Source organism: Manis pentadactyla, chromosome 6 (assembly GCF_030020395.1).
Source record: "Manis pentadactyla isolate mManPen7 chromosome 6, mManPen7.hap1, whole genome shotgun sequence".
In the NCBI taxonomy this organism is placed as follows: domain Eukaryota; kingdom Metazoa; phylum Chordata; class Mammalia; order Pholidota; family Manidae; genus Manis; species Manis pentadactyla.
In genome coordinates, this window is record NC_080024.1 from 66,493,466 (window position 1) to 66,512,721 (window position 19,256).

Here is a 19,256-nt window from a genome sequence, read left to right on the forward strand (position 1 = left end):
GTGAATTAGTTAATTCTGTAGAATTCAGCTTCCTCACCTATACGAAAGTTATGCAAGATGAATTTTAACTTCTCTTTTGGCTCTGCTAGCATTTGTTATTTTTATCACCTTCAAACTGCCTCCTCCTAATTCTTATTTTGTTTTGGGTTTATTATATGACTTTTCTATTTCCAATTCAAGATTTGAAAATATATTCATAACCAAAAAGCAAAGGCTTTGCAATACATATATAAAACATAAATTAATATGTTTTGTGTAAAAAAATTATGATCACAATCTTAAAATAGAAAATTTCCTGACTTCATCACAAAAACTATGACTGACCCTCAGTAATGGTCTTACCTTTATGCTTCCCCATACTTTCCACTTTAAATATGTGTATGATTTTGTACTCAGAAAGAAATCTATTAAAATTTAAGATATGCATACCGTGACCTAGCAATTCTACAACTTAGAATACTATTTGCACATCTGCATAAAAAGAAATGTAAGCATTGTATCTTCTATCTTGTAATAAAAAACTAGAAATTAAGGAAAAGATTGGGTAAACTGTAGTATTCATATTTCAGAATACTACAGAACAGATGGGAAGAAGTGAGTATGACAAAGATGGATTTGTATATTATGGAGTAAATAAAAAGCCACAAAGTAACATAACATTTTTTATTTACACACACACACACACTATACATTCTATAAATACAGTTATTTAACTACACAGAAAAGGTTCAATTAAGGACATCCAAGCTATTAACTGTAGTTATCCTTAGGATGTGCTGGTATTAGGGAAGGTAGAGAGGGGACTCTTACCTGAACTGTCTGGCAAAACAACTACATGTCATTTTGTACTCATGTTTTGTACTTGTGATCATATAATACTTAGGTAATCTTTATTTTTAAAAATAAACTATTCGGCTTTTAAAACATGTGTTAGTAAACTATTTCCTCTGAAAAGATGAGCAGAAATGTCTATAATATGACCCGCAACAGCTCTAAACTTCAAATATTTGAATCCCTTCTGCACTTAAGTACTAGGATAGAAAACATTAATCATGAGCATAATCCTGCCTGGTTTGACTGGTACTTTACAGATGTTATCCCAGTTAATCCTAAGAGTTACCACCATTTTCTCATGAGGAAATTGATGTTCAGAAATTAATTAAGCTGGCAAAAAGCATAGTGATATTATGAGACAAGATTCAAACTCAAGTTTGCTTAACTCTAAAAGCTCAAGTTTCTCTTAAAGAAAACCTCAGGTAGATAACCCTTCAATCCACTTCTAGCTAAACAGCTCTACTTCAAATTCTTAAGCTTCCAAATGCCTAAATGATCTCATTTTATCCCAACTAGAAAACATGATAAATATATAAACTAGAAAAAGTACTTTTAAATAGACTAAAAGTTTAATTATAAAATATTACTTAAAGATCAGAGTCTAAACTACTTTTAAATGGGGGAGTTAAGTATACATCAATGCTATAAAAGTCTCAGCTACTATCATAAAAGTAGTATAAGGATAGGTGCTGAAATCAAGTATCTTGATGTCACCATCAAGAGTATTTACTATGATATTCACACTAAGACATAATCATAATTAAGGAACAAATTACTATATAAAACATATTACATACACAATTTCTGAAACAAAAAACCCAAAATGAATGAACAGAAAGAACAGAAGGGAGGACCTAGGAAGGACATACTAGAAGCAATGGTAACAAAGAACGAACAAATTTCAAATCCTCTAATATACCTCTAGAAATTACTTCTAGAAGGAACTCAAAGCATCCTCTCCCTGCCACACACAAAAGGATCTCTTTCTAGCAGGCTACCATAAAATACAGTGTGTTGCAATGCCATTATTAACAATTAAGTCTCCACTGGCAATTTAAAAGCTAAGCTGGAGAGTTTAGCCTAAAATAAAAATGAGTGTTACTTCTTTCCCAGACAGAGGAGAAAGCATCTATATTGAAGATCAGCTTTCCACATGCCCAGAAATCAAATTCAATTCATGAAAATAAAGTAGAATTGTTAGCAAGGCTGTTGGATGCATAATGCTAGGTATGCTAAAATAGTATGAAGGTTTTAACCTACTGTATAAACAAACATAACTACAGATATTTATTTTTCTAGATCACATCAAGATGTTTAGGTTATTTTAATAAAGTGTTCTGCAATATCACTAAGCCATTTCATTATGTAATCATTTTCTAAAGTTTCTACTGACAATAGATACAAGGCTCCTTTCCTGTCTGGCTAGCTTTAGCCAAGGAAGTACCCATGCAACCACTCGTATTCAACTCCTAGTACTCCCTGATGTCGCCTTTTGCGAGGTCCTTCTGCCTCCCTACTAAATGCCTTAAAGAAAGCAAAATGAACAGTTTAAGACCACATCTATTATAATCTTCCCTCCCTGACATACAAAAAAATTAGCATCATTGCCTCCATCACTCCCCTTTTCTAGCCTCAGAATGGAACTATTACTGTTTTAGTTGAAATTATAAGCAATGTTTATATGTTTTTGAAATTCTGTTTTAAGTACCAGCAAGTTTTCCCAATTTATCATTATGGTAACCTTGTTCTTAGAAGTAACTCTTTAAAGTTTAAAAAAAAAAAAGCAAAAATTTCAGCTAATGATTTACATTAATTTTGTTAATGATTTCATTTTAACTTCTTTATTTAAGAAACATACATATAGTGTTTACAATGTATCAGGCACTACTGCTTTAAGTGCTTATGGATATTAATTAATTCAACCCTCATAATAACCCCACATAATACTATTATCATGTCCATTTTACAGATGAAGAAATTTAGGCATGGAGAAGTTAAGACACTTGCCCAAAGTCACACTTCTAATTGGTACAGGACCCAGTCCAAATCCAGGGCACTCTAATCGCACAGTCAAACTCATAAGCAGTATACTCAACTGCCTCTCCAATTTGTTGAAAACTCTTTAATTGTCCAAAATGAAACTCAACAAAATGCTGTATTTTGTGGGAGCCTTTTTAGAGGGAAAAAATACTACTACAAAGTTCTGATTATAAGGCATTAAACCAATTACAAGCCTTCCATAACAGAAATCATCCCTTCAAAGAGAGGGTATTTGGCTTAGTTCATGTATTATCAAATAAGGATGGGATCTTAAAGTAAAAAAATGTATGTTTCAATGTGACACAATTTAGTTTAAAAATCTCAATCATTAAATGTGTAATTCAATAAGAACATGAAATTTAACTTTTTAAAGCAAGGTATAAACAGTATTTGTAAAAGAAGCAGTTTTCCATTATAAATTGCATACTAATAAAATATACAGGTTTATTAGAAATACATATGATTGCTAACCTCTATAAAAACTGAAATATTTCAAACCGACAGTCTATTTTCCAGTACTCTGCTCTTTTAAATAATCTTTGACACACCACATATAACTTGATTATGAGTTTAGAAAAGCAGTTACATTTCATATTCTCCTAATAAATTATTCTAGACTTAGTTAAAGGTCTTAAAACTATTTCATTATATGTAATAACATTCAGATAAATTTAGAGATATCTTCCTAGAAGAAATCTCTATCACTTTCCATCTTCCATATCTAAACTGTGAAAAGAGAAATGAATTATAAACAGGAAGTAAAAATCTAGTTGTAGTCCTTGTTCTGTCACTAAGTAACTGTGTGATCTTGGCTAAGTTATTCCACTCTGGGCATTAGTGTCCTTGTCTACAAAAAGATGAATTTAAACTAGATAAAATCCAAAAATCTGTATAGTTCTAAAGCTTTTAAAATTCTATTTTTAAAAAGTTTTCAATTTTATATCTCACCTCATCTGAAGAATCTAGTTGTCCCAATGTTCCTGGTGCACCTGCAAAACCTTTGGAATGAAAAAAAAAAGAAAAGGTTGCCCTTTGTGTTGTTATATATTACTTTACTTTAAAATTATTTTGAGACATAACGATATCAAAAAATTTAGTTTTGTTATGTTAAGACATCTCATTCTAAGAGTTATGTTGGCAGAGTTTAATATTTATCTTAAAAAATTTCGGCCTAATAGGTTTATACTTCAAAAGAAAATCTCCAGTGAAAGCCCAGATTTGATAACCACAAATGATGCTTCAGAAGGATCTCTTTCGTTATAGTTTTGAACCATGGTTTATAAAATATTCACATACTGAAGTTTGAGGCTACTCTTAAATAGTAACTACTACATTTTTCATGAGTTAGAACCACAATCTTAATAAACTAACAAAACTTAAGTTACATCTCATTTGGTCAATCTATTCTTGCTTGCTTCTAAATTTTTATTACTTTTACTACTTTTCTTACAATGACACATTATTTAAATTTCTTCAGTAATGAGTAAAGTTTGAGGGATTTTTGTTTTAATACAGAAAAGTTACCACTGTTCAAATTAAGTGTTAGACAAACCTTGAACTGCCAGAGTGCTAGTGCCAGCAGATGGCTCCTGTATACCATATACAAGTTTATCCTCAGGATATGTAAGTCCAGAGCTCTTCAAAGCTACAAGGTACTTTTCGTGGCTTTTCTTTGCACAGGCATTTTCTCCAAGACCTTATTTTTAAAACAAATTTAAAATCAGAAAAAACATCCTATTCAAAATATAAGTAGAGACATCTCAGTAACTAATATACATATTATATATTGCATATATATGATATATATATATCAGACATATTCTAGTAGGAGGAAACCTGGTATGAATAATACAAATAGGTCAATGGAATAGATTAGAGAGCCCAGATATAAATCCAAGCATATATGGGTCAATAAACATATAATAAGGGAGCCATGAATATACAATAGGGAAAAGACAATAACTGGTGTTCTTAAAACTGGACAGCTATATGCAAGTGATGAAACTGTATTACTATCTAACTCCATACATAAAAGTAAACTTGAAATGGATTAGACCTAATTGTAAGACATGAAACCATAAAACTCACGAAGAAAATGCAGGCAAAAAATCTCAACATGAGCATGAGCAATTTTTTCCTGAATGCCATGTCCACAGGCAAGAAAAATAGAAGCAGAAATGAATAATTGGAACTATGTTCAACCAAAAAGCTTCTGTACAGCAAAGGACACCATCAGCCGAACAAAAAGTCATCTTACAGTATGTGATAATATATTCAGCCGATAAGGTGTCAACATCCAAAATATATAAAGAACTCATACACCTGAACACAAAAAACACAAGTAACCCAATTAAAAAATGGGTGGAGGACCTGAACACACATTTCCCCAAAGAAGAAATGGCCAACAGGAACATGAAAGATACTCCACATTATTAATCATCAGGGAAATGTCAATCAAAACAACAAAGAGATACCACATCACACCAGTTAGAATGGCCACTATCCAAAAGACAGAAATAACAAGTGTTGGTGAGGATATAGAGAAATGGGAACCCTCTTACACTCATAGTGGGAATGTAAATTGGGAAGCCACTATCAAAAACAGTATGGAGGTTCCCCAAGAAAATAAAATATCAGACAATCCAGTAATTCCACTTGTAGAAATTTCCCCAAAGAAAACAAAATTCCTGATTTGAAAAGATATATGCACCCCTATGTTTATTACCACATTACTTACAATAGCCAAAATATGGAAGAAACCAAACTGTCCATCAACAGGTGAATGGATAAAGATGTAAAACATATATACAATGGAATATTATTCAGCCATAAAAAAGGAAAGAAATCTCGCCATTTGCAACAACATGGATGGACCTTGGGGTACTATGCTCAGTGAAATAAGCCAAGTGGAGAAAGACAAATGCCATATGATTTCACTTATTTATGGAATCTAAAAACAAAACAAAATGAACAAAATAGCAGCAGACTCATAAACACTGAGAAATTACTAGTGCTTACCATGGGGGAGGGGCTGGAGGAGGTAAGTGGGGAGGGTGAAGAGGATAAAAGGACACAAAAATTCTCAATTATACTATAAGATGGTCACAAGGATGGTAGTAGTACACCATGGAAATATAGCCAATGATTCTGTAACATCTTCCTATTGACAGATAGTAACAGCACTAGTGGGGGTGACGATTTAATAATATGGGTAACTGTTGAGAGGATTACAGATGGCTACGTGAGAGGTGAGACAGACACTTCCTTCCTAAAACCACAAAATAAGAAAATATAATACAATTAATCCTGAAAGAGCTACAGGAAAGAAGGCTGCACCAGATTACATACACGTGGAGAAAAGAACAGACCTCATGGAACAGGGTAATGTACCAAAGCTGTGACCCGGCAGGGCCCAAGTCCTTCCCGAACCCCAGCTCACCAGCAGAAGAAAGAGAAACGGAGCGGGGAGGGAGTGCTGGCCTGCGATTGCTGAACACCCAGCCCTGGAGATCTACTGTGGGAGCACAAACCTACATTGCATGGTGCTCTGGTGATTAGCGGGGCTGGAAAGCTACTACAGGTGGAATACCTACAGAGACTGAGATTCCAGCTGCTTGTGGAAAACAGGGATCCATATCTAGCTGCTCTGGGCGGGCGGTCTGAGAGACTTCCTAGCAGCGAGAGGGCTGCTAAGGGGCAAGGATTGCACAGAGCTTACTGATCAGGAGAAAGGACAAGTAGACAAAATTGTCTGGGCACACTCTGCCCAGCAGATTGGGAACTTTCCGGATCTTCAGGCACTCCATCCCCCTGGCTGGCTACTCAGCTCCAAGGCCCCCAACCATGATATGCAGCCTGCCGTGCTTTCCTCCCCGCCAACCCACACCCGGCTCACAAACTGGCAACACCTGCCCTGGTGTCAGACCAGCCAGAGGGAAGCCCCACATACAGCAGCTAGAAAGGCAAAGCAGAAAGGCTTACACCTGTGTGTTAGGCACACTGGTTCTGGCAGTGGAGACAGGCATAGCAGCCAGGAAGCAGGAAACAGCTCTTTCTTCCTCCCAGCACCAGCACTGCTCCCCTACGACCCCCACCATCGATCCAGGGGCTGAGCAGCTCTAGAGACTAGAGCTTCTGGGCACTAGAGGGCAACACATACAAATAGGAAACGTCAAAGGACCCTGGTACAAACCAAAATCCCACAAACATCAGAAAAAGGGTCAAGTGAGACTGAACTAATCAATCTTCCTGAAAGAGATTTCAAAATAAAAATCATAAACATGCTCACAGAGGTACAGAAAAATATTCAAGAACTCAGGAATGAATTTAGGATGGAGATCCAATTGTTAAGGAATACAATGGAGGATTTTACAAGCAGATTAGATACAATGGAGGAGACAATAAATGAAATCAAATTAAAGAAGAGGAATACAAAGAAGCTGAGGCACAGAGAGGAAAAAGAATCTCTAGGACTAAAAGAATATTGAGAGAAATGTGCGACCAATCCAACAGAACAATATTCACATTATAGGGGTACCAGAAGAAGAGAGAGAAAAAGGAATAGAAAGTGTCTTTAAGGAGGTAATTGATGAAAATTTCCCCAATATGGGGAAGGAGATCGTCTCTCAGGCAATGGAGGTGGCACAGATCTCCCAACACAAGGGACCCAAGGAAGACAATACTGAAAGGAAGGAGCGACACACAGCAGCAATTCACCGGAGAATTCCGCTTTATTAGGGAAAGGTGCTGGGTTATATAGGAAGGGGCATGAGCTGGTTGAGGTGTCATTTCTACGGGGCTGGTAGCTGTTGGCTAGGTGCTGGGATTGGGAGGGGGGCGAGGGGTGATTGGGCTTCAGGTGGCGCCAGCGGGAACCGAGGACCCAGAAGAGAAGCAGAAAGTTCGCCATCTTATGGGGGGAGGACCTTCATTCCCCCCTTTCTCCTCTATGGGGTTGTGGACATTGCTTTCTCTCTGACTGCTTCCTGCTGAACAGGGGCAGAGAAGGGAGTGAGGGCTTGAGGACTGGGAGGAAAGGGTTGATAGGACTCCCCACAGTAAGGACAAGTAGATGTGGACTTCTTCAGGTTGGAAATCAATGAAGGTTCCCTGTAACCATAGGTCGAGGACTTGTTGATTCTAATGGTGCCAAGAGGATACGGGTGCCAGAAGCCAGGTGTCTGCGGCCATTGTTTCCAGGAACAGTTTCCAGCGGAGAGAGGGGTCCATCTCAGCGTGTGGTGAGGAGGTCACGTGAGGGTGAGGGATCTTCTGTGGCTAAAAGCTGGTAGTTCCTGAGTAAAAGCTGGTTGAAAGTTTGATTAGAGATTTTACCAACTTGGGATTTGATAAACTTTATTATACAAGGCAAGAAGAGACAGGCAAGGAGAATGATTATTATAGGGCCTGCAATGGGCCAAAGCCAGGTAAGGAAGGGGTTTGTTAGTATTGAAGAGAATGGGTTGGAATTGGAAGCAGAGTGGAGGCTGGAGGCAAGGTCAGTGAGTTTGGTAATGTCAGTTTCGACAATGCTGAATTCGTTGATGTAATAGCAGCACTCTTCCCGAAGAAAGATGCAGGTGCCGCCCTTTTCAGCTGTAAGCAGATCTAAGGCCCGCCGGTTTTGAAGGATGACCTTAGCTAGCGAAGTGACCTGTCTTTGGAGAGAGGCCAGGGAATCGGCAGTGGATGTCAGGGCTCCCTCAACTTTGGCGTTGAGATCTCTAATTGCCCATAGAGAGTGACCCAAGGCTCCACCTGAAAATCCTGCCCCAATGGCTGAGGTGGCTAGGGAAATACCGACCATAATGGGAAGGAAAGCAGCCCTTCTTGTGCGCAAAGGCAAAGGAGGTTGGAGCTCAAGGAATTCTGCCATGCTGTAAAGTGTAAGCTGTGGGATTAGGGTGATGAGAATGCAGGGTGTGCTGGAGTTGGGAGGCAGTGAGTTGAAAAGACTGCCATTACACCAAAAGAAGTGTCCCGGTTGCATAAAAGTCTTAGAGCCGGAGGTAGGGGTGCAGATAGAGAAGCAGTGAAGTGCGCTGGAGGGGAGTGGAGTTGGGCCTATACAATGACGGATGGTGAGATTGTTTGCGTATTCTGGTTCCCATAGGGGTATGTCTGCCAGGGGACGGAAGGGTTGTCCTTCTGTGTGAAAGGAGTAATTGGAAATGTTAAGGGGCACGGCAGTTAGCAGTGGGCGCTGTAGTGATGCACACAAGAAACAATTGGCGGTGTTAAGGGTGTGGTTGAGAAAGATGGTGGTGTCCTGAATAAGCTGTAACCAAGAGTAGGAAGAATGGGAAGAGGGGAGGGGATAAGAAGATGAAGAGGCGCCATCAAGAGTTTGGATAATGACTTTTTCAGAATGTCCAATATCTGATGCAACTTGAGAGATATGGGAATTAGAGGGAACATACTCTCGAGAGATATGAAGGGTACAGTGGGGGGTCGAGGACCCCCCGTAGTACTCCGGCGGCCCATCAAGAGTCCCAGGGATCTGGGATTGATAAGGAGAATGAGCTGTTGAGATATTTTATGAAACGGTTGGAGGAGTAATAATGGCACAAGAACAGTAGGGACATCCCCCGTAGGTGTCTGGCCATCGCCTGCAATAGGCTTGTTTTTGGTCATAGAGGAAGCAGAGGTAGGGAGAATAAAGGTAGCTGCTAGTGAACACTTCGGTGGAGGGAGGAAAGTGGAGGTATAAAGGCTCGGAGCAGCCTTTCAGAGGGTAGTCTGATGTAGCAATGAGGGCAATAATTTTTGTTTGATGCTGTGTGTAAGTCTGTCTGACTTTGAATCGCCATACAAAGGAGGCTGGGGTGGCGGGGAAGACAATAGGAATGAGGAAAAAAAGTGAGAGAGAGCAAGGGAGCAGTAAAGGAGGAAAAAGTCATGATTCAGGTATGGATGGCAAAGGGGGTGAACGGGATTTTGGAGGAAAGAGGACAGTAAGGTCAGGAGTCTGGAGGGAGGGAGAGTCTGTAAACTTTTGTAGGTTAAGAGATCCTTTAGGTGATGTGGGGACAGAATGGTAAGGGGTGCCCCGAATGTCAGTTTATAAGCTTCCTTCTGTAAGAGCTGTCCAGCGGCTAATGCCCGTAGGCAGGGGGCCCATCCCCGAACTGTGGGGTCTAATTGCTTGGAAAGATAAGCTACTGGGGCAAAGGATGGGCCATAATGTTGGCCTAGGACTCCTAGAGCTTGACTGGACCTCTCATGAATGTATAATGAGAAGGGCTTCGACAAATCAGGAAGATGGAGAGCTGGGGCTTCCACAAGGGCTCGACGGAGCTTAATGAAGGAGTGTCAGGGTGAGGAGAATAATGGTTCTTCAGGGGGGCCCTTGCTGAGGTCATATAGGGGTCTTGCCAACAGGGAGAAGTTAGGGATCCATGCTCTAAAATACCCAGCCAGGCCTAGAAAGGATTTCTGTCTTGGTTTTGGGAACAGGCAGGTCAGAGAGGAGCCGTTTTCTGTAAAAACTCTTGGGAGGAGGGGTCCAGTGGGATAGGAAAAAAAATGCGTCCTTGAGATCTAGGACTGAGAAGTGGGAGGCCGAGGCAGGGATCTGCAATAAAAGGGTGTATGGATTTGGAACTAAGGGATGGATAGGGACGATGGCCATGTTGACAAGGCGAAGGTCTTGGACAAGGCGGAAAGATCCGTTGATTTTTTTAACAGCTAATATGGGGGTATTAAACAGGGAGTGAGTGGGTCTGAGGTAATTTTGTTTAAAAGATCTTGAATGATGGGTTGGAGGCCTATGAGGGCTGAAGTGGTTAGGGGGTATTGGGCCTGACAGATATACTGAGAGGGGTCACGTAATTTGATAGAGGCAGGAGGACATAGAGCCACGGAGGGGCTTGTAATGTCCCAAACTTTGGGATTTACAGGGTGTATGAGGGTGGAACTGGAGCTTTCATTGGGTAGAGGGGGGTCGTCGGCTATGAGGGCCATCAGAAAGGGAGTACTGGGGGCTGTGGGAGTGGATATAGTTATGGAAACATGGAGGAGAGGATGTCCCATCCTAGTAAAGGGATGGGACACTGGGGCATAACCAGGAAGGAGTGGGAGAAAGGTATGGGATTGTCTTGGATTGTGCATAAAACGGGGGGGTTTTTAATGGGAAAATCTGTTTACCTCCTACCCCGACTATAGGAGTAATGTCAGGCGTGGTAGGGCCCCGGTATTCTCGCAAGACTGAGAAGGTGGCTCCTGTATCTAGGAGGAAGGAGATGGGGCGACCGTCTACTATTAAAGTAACCCTGGGCTCCTGTTTGGTGATGGAAATGGTCGGGCGAGAAGCCCCCGGGCCCCGTCAATCTTCTTCTGCCAGCCCCACTACAGCCGGCTTAGGATGGGGGTTGTTCGTCCAGCCTCCCCTTCGGGTGGTTGGGCAATCAGACCCCCAGTGGCCCTTTTTGTGGCATCTGGGGCATGGGGTAGTAGGAGATCTGGGGGAGGGGCACGCCCTTGACCAATGTCCTTCTTTTCCGCACTTGAAACAAGCTCCTGGGGGGGGCTTGTTTGTAGAGGGGTGCCCAGGTTGTGGTTTTATCAGCTGGGCCAACATTTGGAAATTGGCCTGATCAGCCTTTTGTTTACTGCATTCTTTCTCCTCCTCCTGGTTATGGAAGACTTTAAAGGCCACTGTTAGGATCTCAGTCTGTGGGGTAGCGGGGCCCTGTTCTAACTTTTTGAGTTTAGCTTTAATGTCAGGGTAGCTTTGTGCTAGGAAGTATGTCATAAGGACATGTCTTCCATCAGGCGTTTCTGGGTCTAGGCTGGTATATTGTAATAGGGCTTGAGTGAGTCTGTCTAAGAACTCGGAGGGAGTTTCCTCCCTCCTTTGAATTATGCCTTGGAGCTTTTGAAAATTGACTACTTTACGAGCTGCCTTCTTTCAGACCTGCTATTAAGCAGCAGGCGAAGATATCTCGAGCGCGGAGGCCCACGGCGGTGTTATAATCCCAGTGTAGGTCTTGTTCGGGGACAGTGGTGGGGCCAGGGGGATAGGTGGGGTCAGTCCTGTGGGTTTCGGTAGCGTGCGTTTGGGCGAAGTTCCAAACTCGTCTACGCTCTTCAGGAAGGAGGGTATTGGCCAGGAGCATGAAAATGTCATGATGTGTGACGCTGTATGACTGGAGGGTCCATTGAAACTCCCTGATATATGTCGTGGGATCAGTGGAAAAGGAACCTAGGCGTTTCTCAAGTTGGGCTAAATCTCCTAAGGAGAAAGGGACGTGAATGCGCATGATGCCTTCAGATCCTGCTACCTTCCGGAGGGGGGGCGATAATTTTGGGAGGCCCTCGGGACCGAGTCTGAGGGGGACTGAAGGGTTCTGGCTCAGTCTGTTGGGGAGAAACAGGTGATGAGGGCAAAAACAGAGGAGGCCCCCGGGATCTAGAAAAAGGGGGGCTGAAAGGCTCAGGCTCAATCCACGGGGAGGGGTAGGGGAGGGGGGGCGAAGGCGGAGGAGGTGAGATGGGGGAGGAGATGGTGGTGGAGGAAGGGGGAGGGGATGTTGTAGGAGAGGAGGGGGAAGGGAGTGGGCGGGAGGCTTCTGCGGGGGAGGAGGTGGAGGCTGGGGAGACGGTGGAAGAGGTCAGAGGGGTTGTAGGAGGGGGAGGGACTGAAGGGGGAAGCCTGTATGGCGGAGGTTCATCGGCTGGGTCAAAGGTAATCGAAGAGGGACTGGGAGTGTGTGGAGGGGAGGGAGACAGCTTGCAGGCTAGGAGAACTTGGGGCGGGGAACAGATGATGCAGATGCTGGGATTTTGAGCTAGGAGGCGAAAAGCCTCGATATAGGGAATCTCCTTCCATTTTTTTCAGGTGCTGGCAGTAGTGAAAAAGATCGCAAGTGATGTTAGGATCAAGAGTTCCCCCTGCGGGCCATTGGTTGTTATTGTTTAGGGGGTATGTCGGCCAATCTTGGGAGCAGTATTTACGGAGAAGTTTTGGTTTTATATCAGGTGTCAGGGAGAGGGTGGCTAGATACTTGAGCAGGCATTCAAGAGGTGAATCTTTAGGGAGGGATGAGGAGGCTCCCATGGCTAAAGGACAGAGGAGACAAACAGGGGAAGATGAAAGGAGATCCTCGGACTGGGAGCAGACCACAAGGAGACAAAGGGCGTCCCCGATGATCCTTGGTGGTCTGCAGAAACTCGTATACGAGTCGGAGTTTCTTAGGAAGTGTGGGTCGTCACCCAGACTTCTCTAAGAAGGCAGAGTGCCGGAGTCACGAGGAACCTAGTACTAGGAATTTTCGGCGGAAGGAATTTTTGGCAGAAGGAACAGAAGGGGGGGGGGAGAAGGGAGCGTTCTCATCCGCAAAGGAGTCACCTCGTTTATGGCTGTTGGAGGAGGGGCCTGAGGGTCCCCCGCAGCTGTGAAGGCCTAAGGCGGGGAGAGTTCCCTCCTCATCCCCGAGCGTCAGGGCCTTGGCGGACGATCACGGTCAATGGCACTGCGATAGCTCGGGGAAGAGCGGCCTGCTCCGGGGGAAAACTTACCCAAAGGCCAAGGAGGAGTGGTGAGTGGGAGGAGCCAGCGCCGGAAAAAGAGGACGAGGACAAGCTGCTGCTGGTGTCGGGGAGAAGACGGGTCCCAGCTGGGGTGTCCTGTCTCCCGGGTTTCGGCACCAATGAAAGGAAGGAGCGACATACAGCAGCAATTCACCGGAGAATTCCGCTTTATTAGGGAAAGGTGCTGGGTTATATAGGAAGGGGCATGAGCTGGTTGAGATGTCACTTCTACGGGGCTGGTGGCTATTGGCTAGGTGCTGGGATTGGGAGGGGGGCGAGGGGTGATTGGGCTTCAGGTGGCGCCGGCGGGAACCGAGGACCCAGAAGAGAAGCAGGAAGTTTGCCATCTTATGGGTGGGGGCCCTTCAAATACCAAGACATATAATCATTAAAATGGCAAAGATCAAGAATAAAAACAGACTATTAAAAGCAGCCAGAGAGAGAAAAACAATCACATACAAAGGAAATCCATCAGGCTATCATCAGACTTCTCAGCAGAACCCTCATAGGCGAGAAGGGAGTGGCATAATATATTTACTGCAATGAAGCAGAAGGGCCTCAAATGAAGAATATCATTTAAATTTGCAGGAGGGATTAAACAATTTCCAGATAAGCAAAATCTGAAAGAATTCACCTCCCACAAATCATCTCTACAGTGTATTTTGGAGGGACTGCTATAGATGGAAGTGTTCCTAAGGCTAAGTAGTTGTCACCAGAGAGTGTATATCAATAATACCTTAATTAAAAAATTTAAAAAATAATGTGGGTAACTGTTGAACCACTGTGTAGTATATTTGAAACGAATATAAGATTGTATATCAACAATCCTTCAATAAAAAATTATAAAATTGTTTTTGTAAAAAAAATAATAATAACCACAAGTAGTTCACAAAAAAATAAAGAATCTCTAGGGTCCTATATAAGAAATGACTAAAAATATGAATAATAAAAGCTATGTATTCATCTCAGAAACAGTAAATGAAATTTCTGTAATACTTTTTAGCAAAATATATATCATCAACCCCACAGAACAAGCCTGGCAAAATGAGTGTATAATCATTTTTATAAGTGAAGAAACTGAGGCATATAGAAATAACTAGTGAGTAAAGAAGCAGTGATAAGAAGTGAAGCTAGACTGTGAATTTTAAACTTTTAAAAAAAGATACAATGTGATTTCCATCACTAAATGTTAGTTAAAAGATTTGTTTTCTTCTTTAAATTTAAGAGTTAAGAGTTTTAAATTGTAGATACAAATGACAAGCATGAAAATCATTTGTAAGGTATACATTCTTACAATGATTTAAGGACAAGCTGTTGTTCTCTTTCTCAAAGGTTAAGTTTCCAAATAACCATTTCCTAGGGTGAAGATTAATAGACCCTCTAGGTTTAATTTTTCTCTCTCTCCCACTTCTTCACCAAAACACAAAATGCACTCAAAAGCAAGCTACCATCATCTTTATCTAAGGCCACAGTATCTGAGATTCTGTTCTCACCCGTTCCAATCTCTTCTTGGCAAATTAGCAAGTTATCTTTTTAACTGACATACCTGATCATGTCTCAAACTAGAATGTCTCCATGATTTCCCACTATATTAAGGAAAAGATGTAAAATCTTTAATGGTCCATGAGGTGCTACCTCATCTGGATCTAAAGTGGCCACTTCACTTGTGCCACTATCCCCTACACTAATTTCATTCCAACCACACTAGCCTTTCTTAGTTCCTTTTAAAAAAGTAAGCTCATTCTCACTCATGAATATCTATCATACTGGTCCCTCTACATGGAATCAAGGTGTCCAGGTGTGATACTCTTTATAAATTTATTCAGTTTGGGGTTCATTAAGCATATCGGATAGTACAGATCCAAGTCAATGTTTCTCATCAAATCTGGGGATTTCTAGTCATGATTTTTCAAAGATTTTTTCCTGCCCTATTCCCAACTCTCTCGTCTCCTGGATTTCAATTATGCACAGTAGATGATCTGATTCTAATAGGTCCCAGAGACTCCACTGTGTTTTCTCTGTTCTCTAGATTAGAGATAATCTATTGCACTATCTTGAAATTCACTGAATCTTTCTTCAAACCTCTCCAATCTGTTACTAAACCTGTACAGTAAATTTTCAGCTCATTTATTGCATTCTACAAACTGGAATTTCTTTTTTTAATTTCTTTACATTTCTTAGCTTAGATTCTTTATTTCTTCACTCATTAACATATTTTCCTATAATTCTTTGAACAGATTTCCTTTAATTTTTTGAACATATTTACACTGGTTGCTGTAATGTCTTTATCTGCTAAATCCAACAACAGGATCATTCCAAAGTCAATTTCTACAGACCATTTTTCTTGGTTATAGTGCACAATTTCCCATTTTCTTCAATGCCCAGTAGTTTTTATACTGGATATTCAAATGACACAGTGTCAAATCTGGATTCTCCTATCTTCCTTTGAGGAGTTTTCATTTTAATTCTAAAAGATGGTTCAATTAACAGTCTGATTACAAAGAACTATGAAGGTTTGGTTTTACACTTCGCAAAGAGCACATATTCTTAGAAGGCTTACGGTTATCAAAAGGCCCTCTAAATGGACAGAAATAATCTCCAAACTTTGTCTCAACTTGCAGATACTGTGAGGGTTTTAGGCTCCATTAAGACCAACCTACACATTGGGACAGGATGAGAGATGGCAGCGCGAGAGGTGAGACAGAGGATTCCTCATAAAACCACATATAATACAAAAATATAATTAATACAATTAATCCTGAAAGAGCAACAGAAAAGAGGACTGCACCAGAATGCATACACCTGGAGAAAACAGCAGACCCCCAGAACAGGCTAACATTCCAAAGCTGTGGCCTGGCGGGACCCAAGTCCTTCCCCAAACCCAGCTCACTGGCGGGAGGAAGAGAAGTGCAGCAGGGATGGAGTGGAGGCCTAGGACTACTGAATACCAAACTCCAGAGATCTGCTCTGGGAGCAAAAACCTGCATTTCATGGTGCTTTCATGATACTCTCATGATAAGAAGATTAGAAAGCTAAGACAGGAAGAACACCTGGAGAGACAGAGATTCCAGCCACTTGTGGAAAGCAGGGATCTGTATCCACCTGCTCTGGGACAAAAGAAAAGTAGGCAGTCTGAGAGTCTTCCTAACAAAGAAGCCCTTAGCAAGAGGGCTGCTAAAGAGGCAAGGATTGCAAACAGCTTACTGCTCAGGAGAAAGGACAGGTAGACAAAATTGTTCGGGTGCACTCTGCCCAGGAGTTTGAGAGCCTTCACAATCTTCAGATGCTCCAGCTCCCTGACTGGCTACACAGCTTCAAGGACCCCCTATATGAGACGCAGCCTACTGCACCTTTCTCCCAGCAAGCCCCACCTGGCTCACAAACCAGCAAAACCTACCCTGGCATTAGGCCTGCCAGAGGGAAGATCTGTCTACAGGAACTACAAACGCAAACCACAGAGGCTTATACCTGTGTGATCGGCCCACTGGTTCAGGGAGTGGAGATAGGCATAGCAGCCAAGGAGAAGGAAACAGCTCTTACCTCCCCCCAGGCACCAATACTACTCCCCTGCGATACCCGACATTGCTTCAGGGGCAGAGCAGCTCCAGAGAGTAGAGCTTCTGCATACTAGAGGGCGCCATATACAAATATGAAATGGCAGAGAAACCTGGTTCAAAGTAAAATAATTAATACAACTCCTGAGAAAGATTTAAATGACATCAACCTCATAAATCTTTATGAAAGGGAGTTCAAAATAAAAATAATTAACATGCTCATGGAGGTATGAAAAGATATTCAAGAACTCAGGAATTAATTTTGGTCGGAGATCCAATCGTTGAAGAGCACAATGGAGGGTATTAAAAGCAGATTAGATATGGTGGAGGAGATGAAAAATGAAATAGAAACTAGAGAAGAGGAATACAAAGAGGCTGAGACACAGAGAGAAAAAGAATATCCAAGAATGAAAGAATATTGAGAGAACTGTGTGACAAATTCAAATGGTACAATATTCGCATAGCAGGCGTACCAGAAGAAGACATAGGAAAAGGGATAGAAAGTGTCTTTCAGGAAGTAATTGCAGAGAACTTCCCGAATATGGAGAAGGAGATAATCTCTCAGACCATGAAGATCCACAGATCTCCCAAAACAAGGAACCCAAGGAAGACAACACCAAGACATATAGAAATTAAAAGCAGCCAGAAAGAGAGATAAAATCACATACAAAGGAAAGCCCATGGGGCTATCATCACACTTCACAACAGAAACATTACAGGCCAGAAGGGAGTGGCATGATGTATTTAATGCAATGAAGCAGAAGGGCCTCAAACCAAGATTATCCGGAAAGATTATCATTTAAATTTGAAGGACGAATGAAACAACTACAAGATAAGGAAAAGCTGAGTGAATTTACCTCCCACAAACAATCTCGATAGTGTATTTTGGAGGGACTGCTGTAGATGGAAGTGTTCCTAATCTTTAATACCTGTCATCAGGCAAAATAAGACCACAGTAAAGAAAGTAGAACAGCTAATTACTAAGCAAATGCAAAATTAAATTAACTATCCCCATAGTCAATCAAGGGATACACAAAGAGTACAGAATATGATACCTAATATATAAAGAATGGAGGAGGAAGAAAAAGGAGGAGAGAAAAACAAAGAACTTTTAGATTGTGTTCGTAATAGCATATTAAGTGAGTTAAGTTAGACTCTTAGATAGTAGTGAGGAAGTTAATCCTGAAACCGTGATAACCATGAATCTAAAGCCTGCAATGGCAATAAGTACATACCTATCAATAATCACCCTAAATGTAAATGGACTGAATGTATGAATAAAAAGACATAGAGTCAATGAATGGTTAAAAAAGGAGACCTATCTATATGCTGCCTACAAGAGACTCACTTTTAACACAAACACATACACAGACTAAAAGTGAAAGGATGGAAAACGATATTTCATGCAACCAATAGGGAAAGAAAAGCAGGAGTTGCAGTACTTGTATCACACAAAATAAGACTTCAAAACAAAGAAACTCACAAGAGACAAAGAAGGACATTACATAATAATAACAGGGTCAATCCAACAAGAAGATATAACCGTTATAAATATCTATGCACCCAACACAGGAGGACTGCATATGTGAAACAAATACTAACTGAATTAAAAGGGGAAATAGAATGCAAAGGATACATTCTAGGAGACTTCAACACACCACTCACTCTGAAGGGCAGATCAACCAGACAGAAAATAAGTAAAGACACACAGGCACTGAACAATGCATTAGAACAGATGTACCTAAAAGACATCTACAGAACTCAACATCCAGAAGCAGAGAACACACATTCTACTCAAATACACATGGAACATTTTCAAGAATAGATCATATACTAGGCCACAAAAAGAGCCTTGGTAAATTTAAAAGATTGAAATTGTACCAATCATTTTCTCAGACCACAAAGGTTATGAAACCAGAAATAAATTAGGCAAAGAAAATGAAGAACCTCACAAACACATGGAGGCTTCACAACATGCTCCTAAATAATCAATGGATCAAGGACCAAATAAAAACAAAGACCAAGCAATATATGGAGACAAATTAGAACAATAATTCAATAACACAAAACCTGTGGAAAGCAGCGAAGGACGTGCTAAGAGGAAAGTATACTGCAATACGGGCCTACCCCAGGAAAGACAACCAATCCCATCTGAGCAGTCTAAACTCACAGTTAATGAAACTAGAAAAAGAAGAACAAATGAGGCCCAAAGTCATTAAAAGGAGGGACATAATAAACATTAGAGCAGAAAAAAATAAAATCGAGAAAAATAAAATAGAAGAATCAATGAAAGCAAGA

The 19,256-nt window shown here is 41.3% G+C and overlaps 1 protein-coding gene across 1 annotated transcript in view; it reads right to left on the reverse strand.

The window, feature by feature from the left end:
• The window catches only part of UBR3 (ubiquitin protein ligase E3 component n-recognin 3), a 296,154-nt gene that overhangs the window by 227,695 nt on the left and 49,203 nt on the right, over positions 1-19,256 (reverse strand). Inside the window, exons 4-5 of the mRNA XM_057503934.1 lie at positions 4,427-4,570; positions 3,823-3,872 (exon numbers count right to left, since the gene is read on the reverse strand). Coding sequence (XP_057359917.1) covers positions 3,823-3,872; positions 4,427-4,570 — 194 coding nt within the window. The remainder of the gene's footprint in view (positions 1-3,822; positions 3,873-4,426; positions 4,571-19,256) is intronic.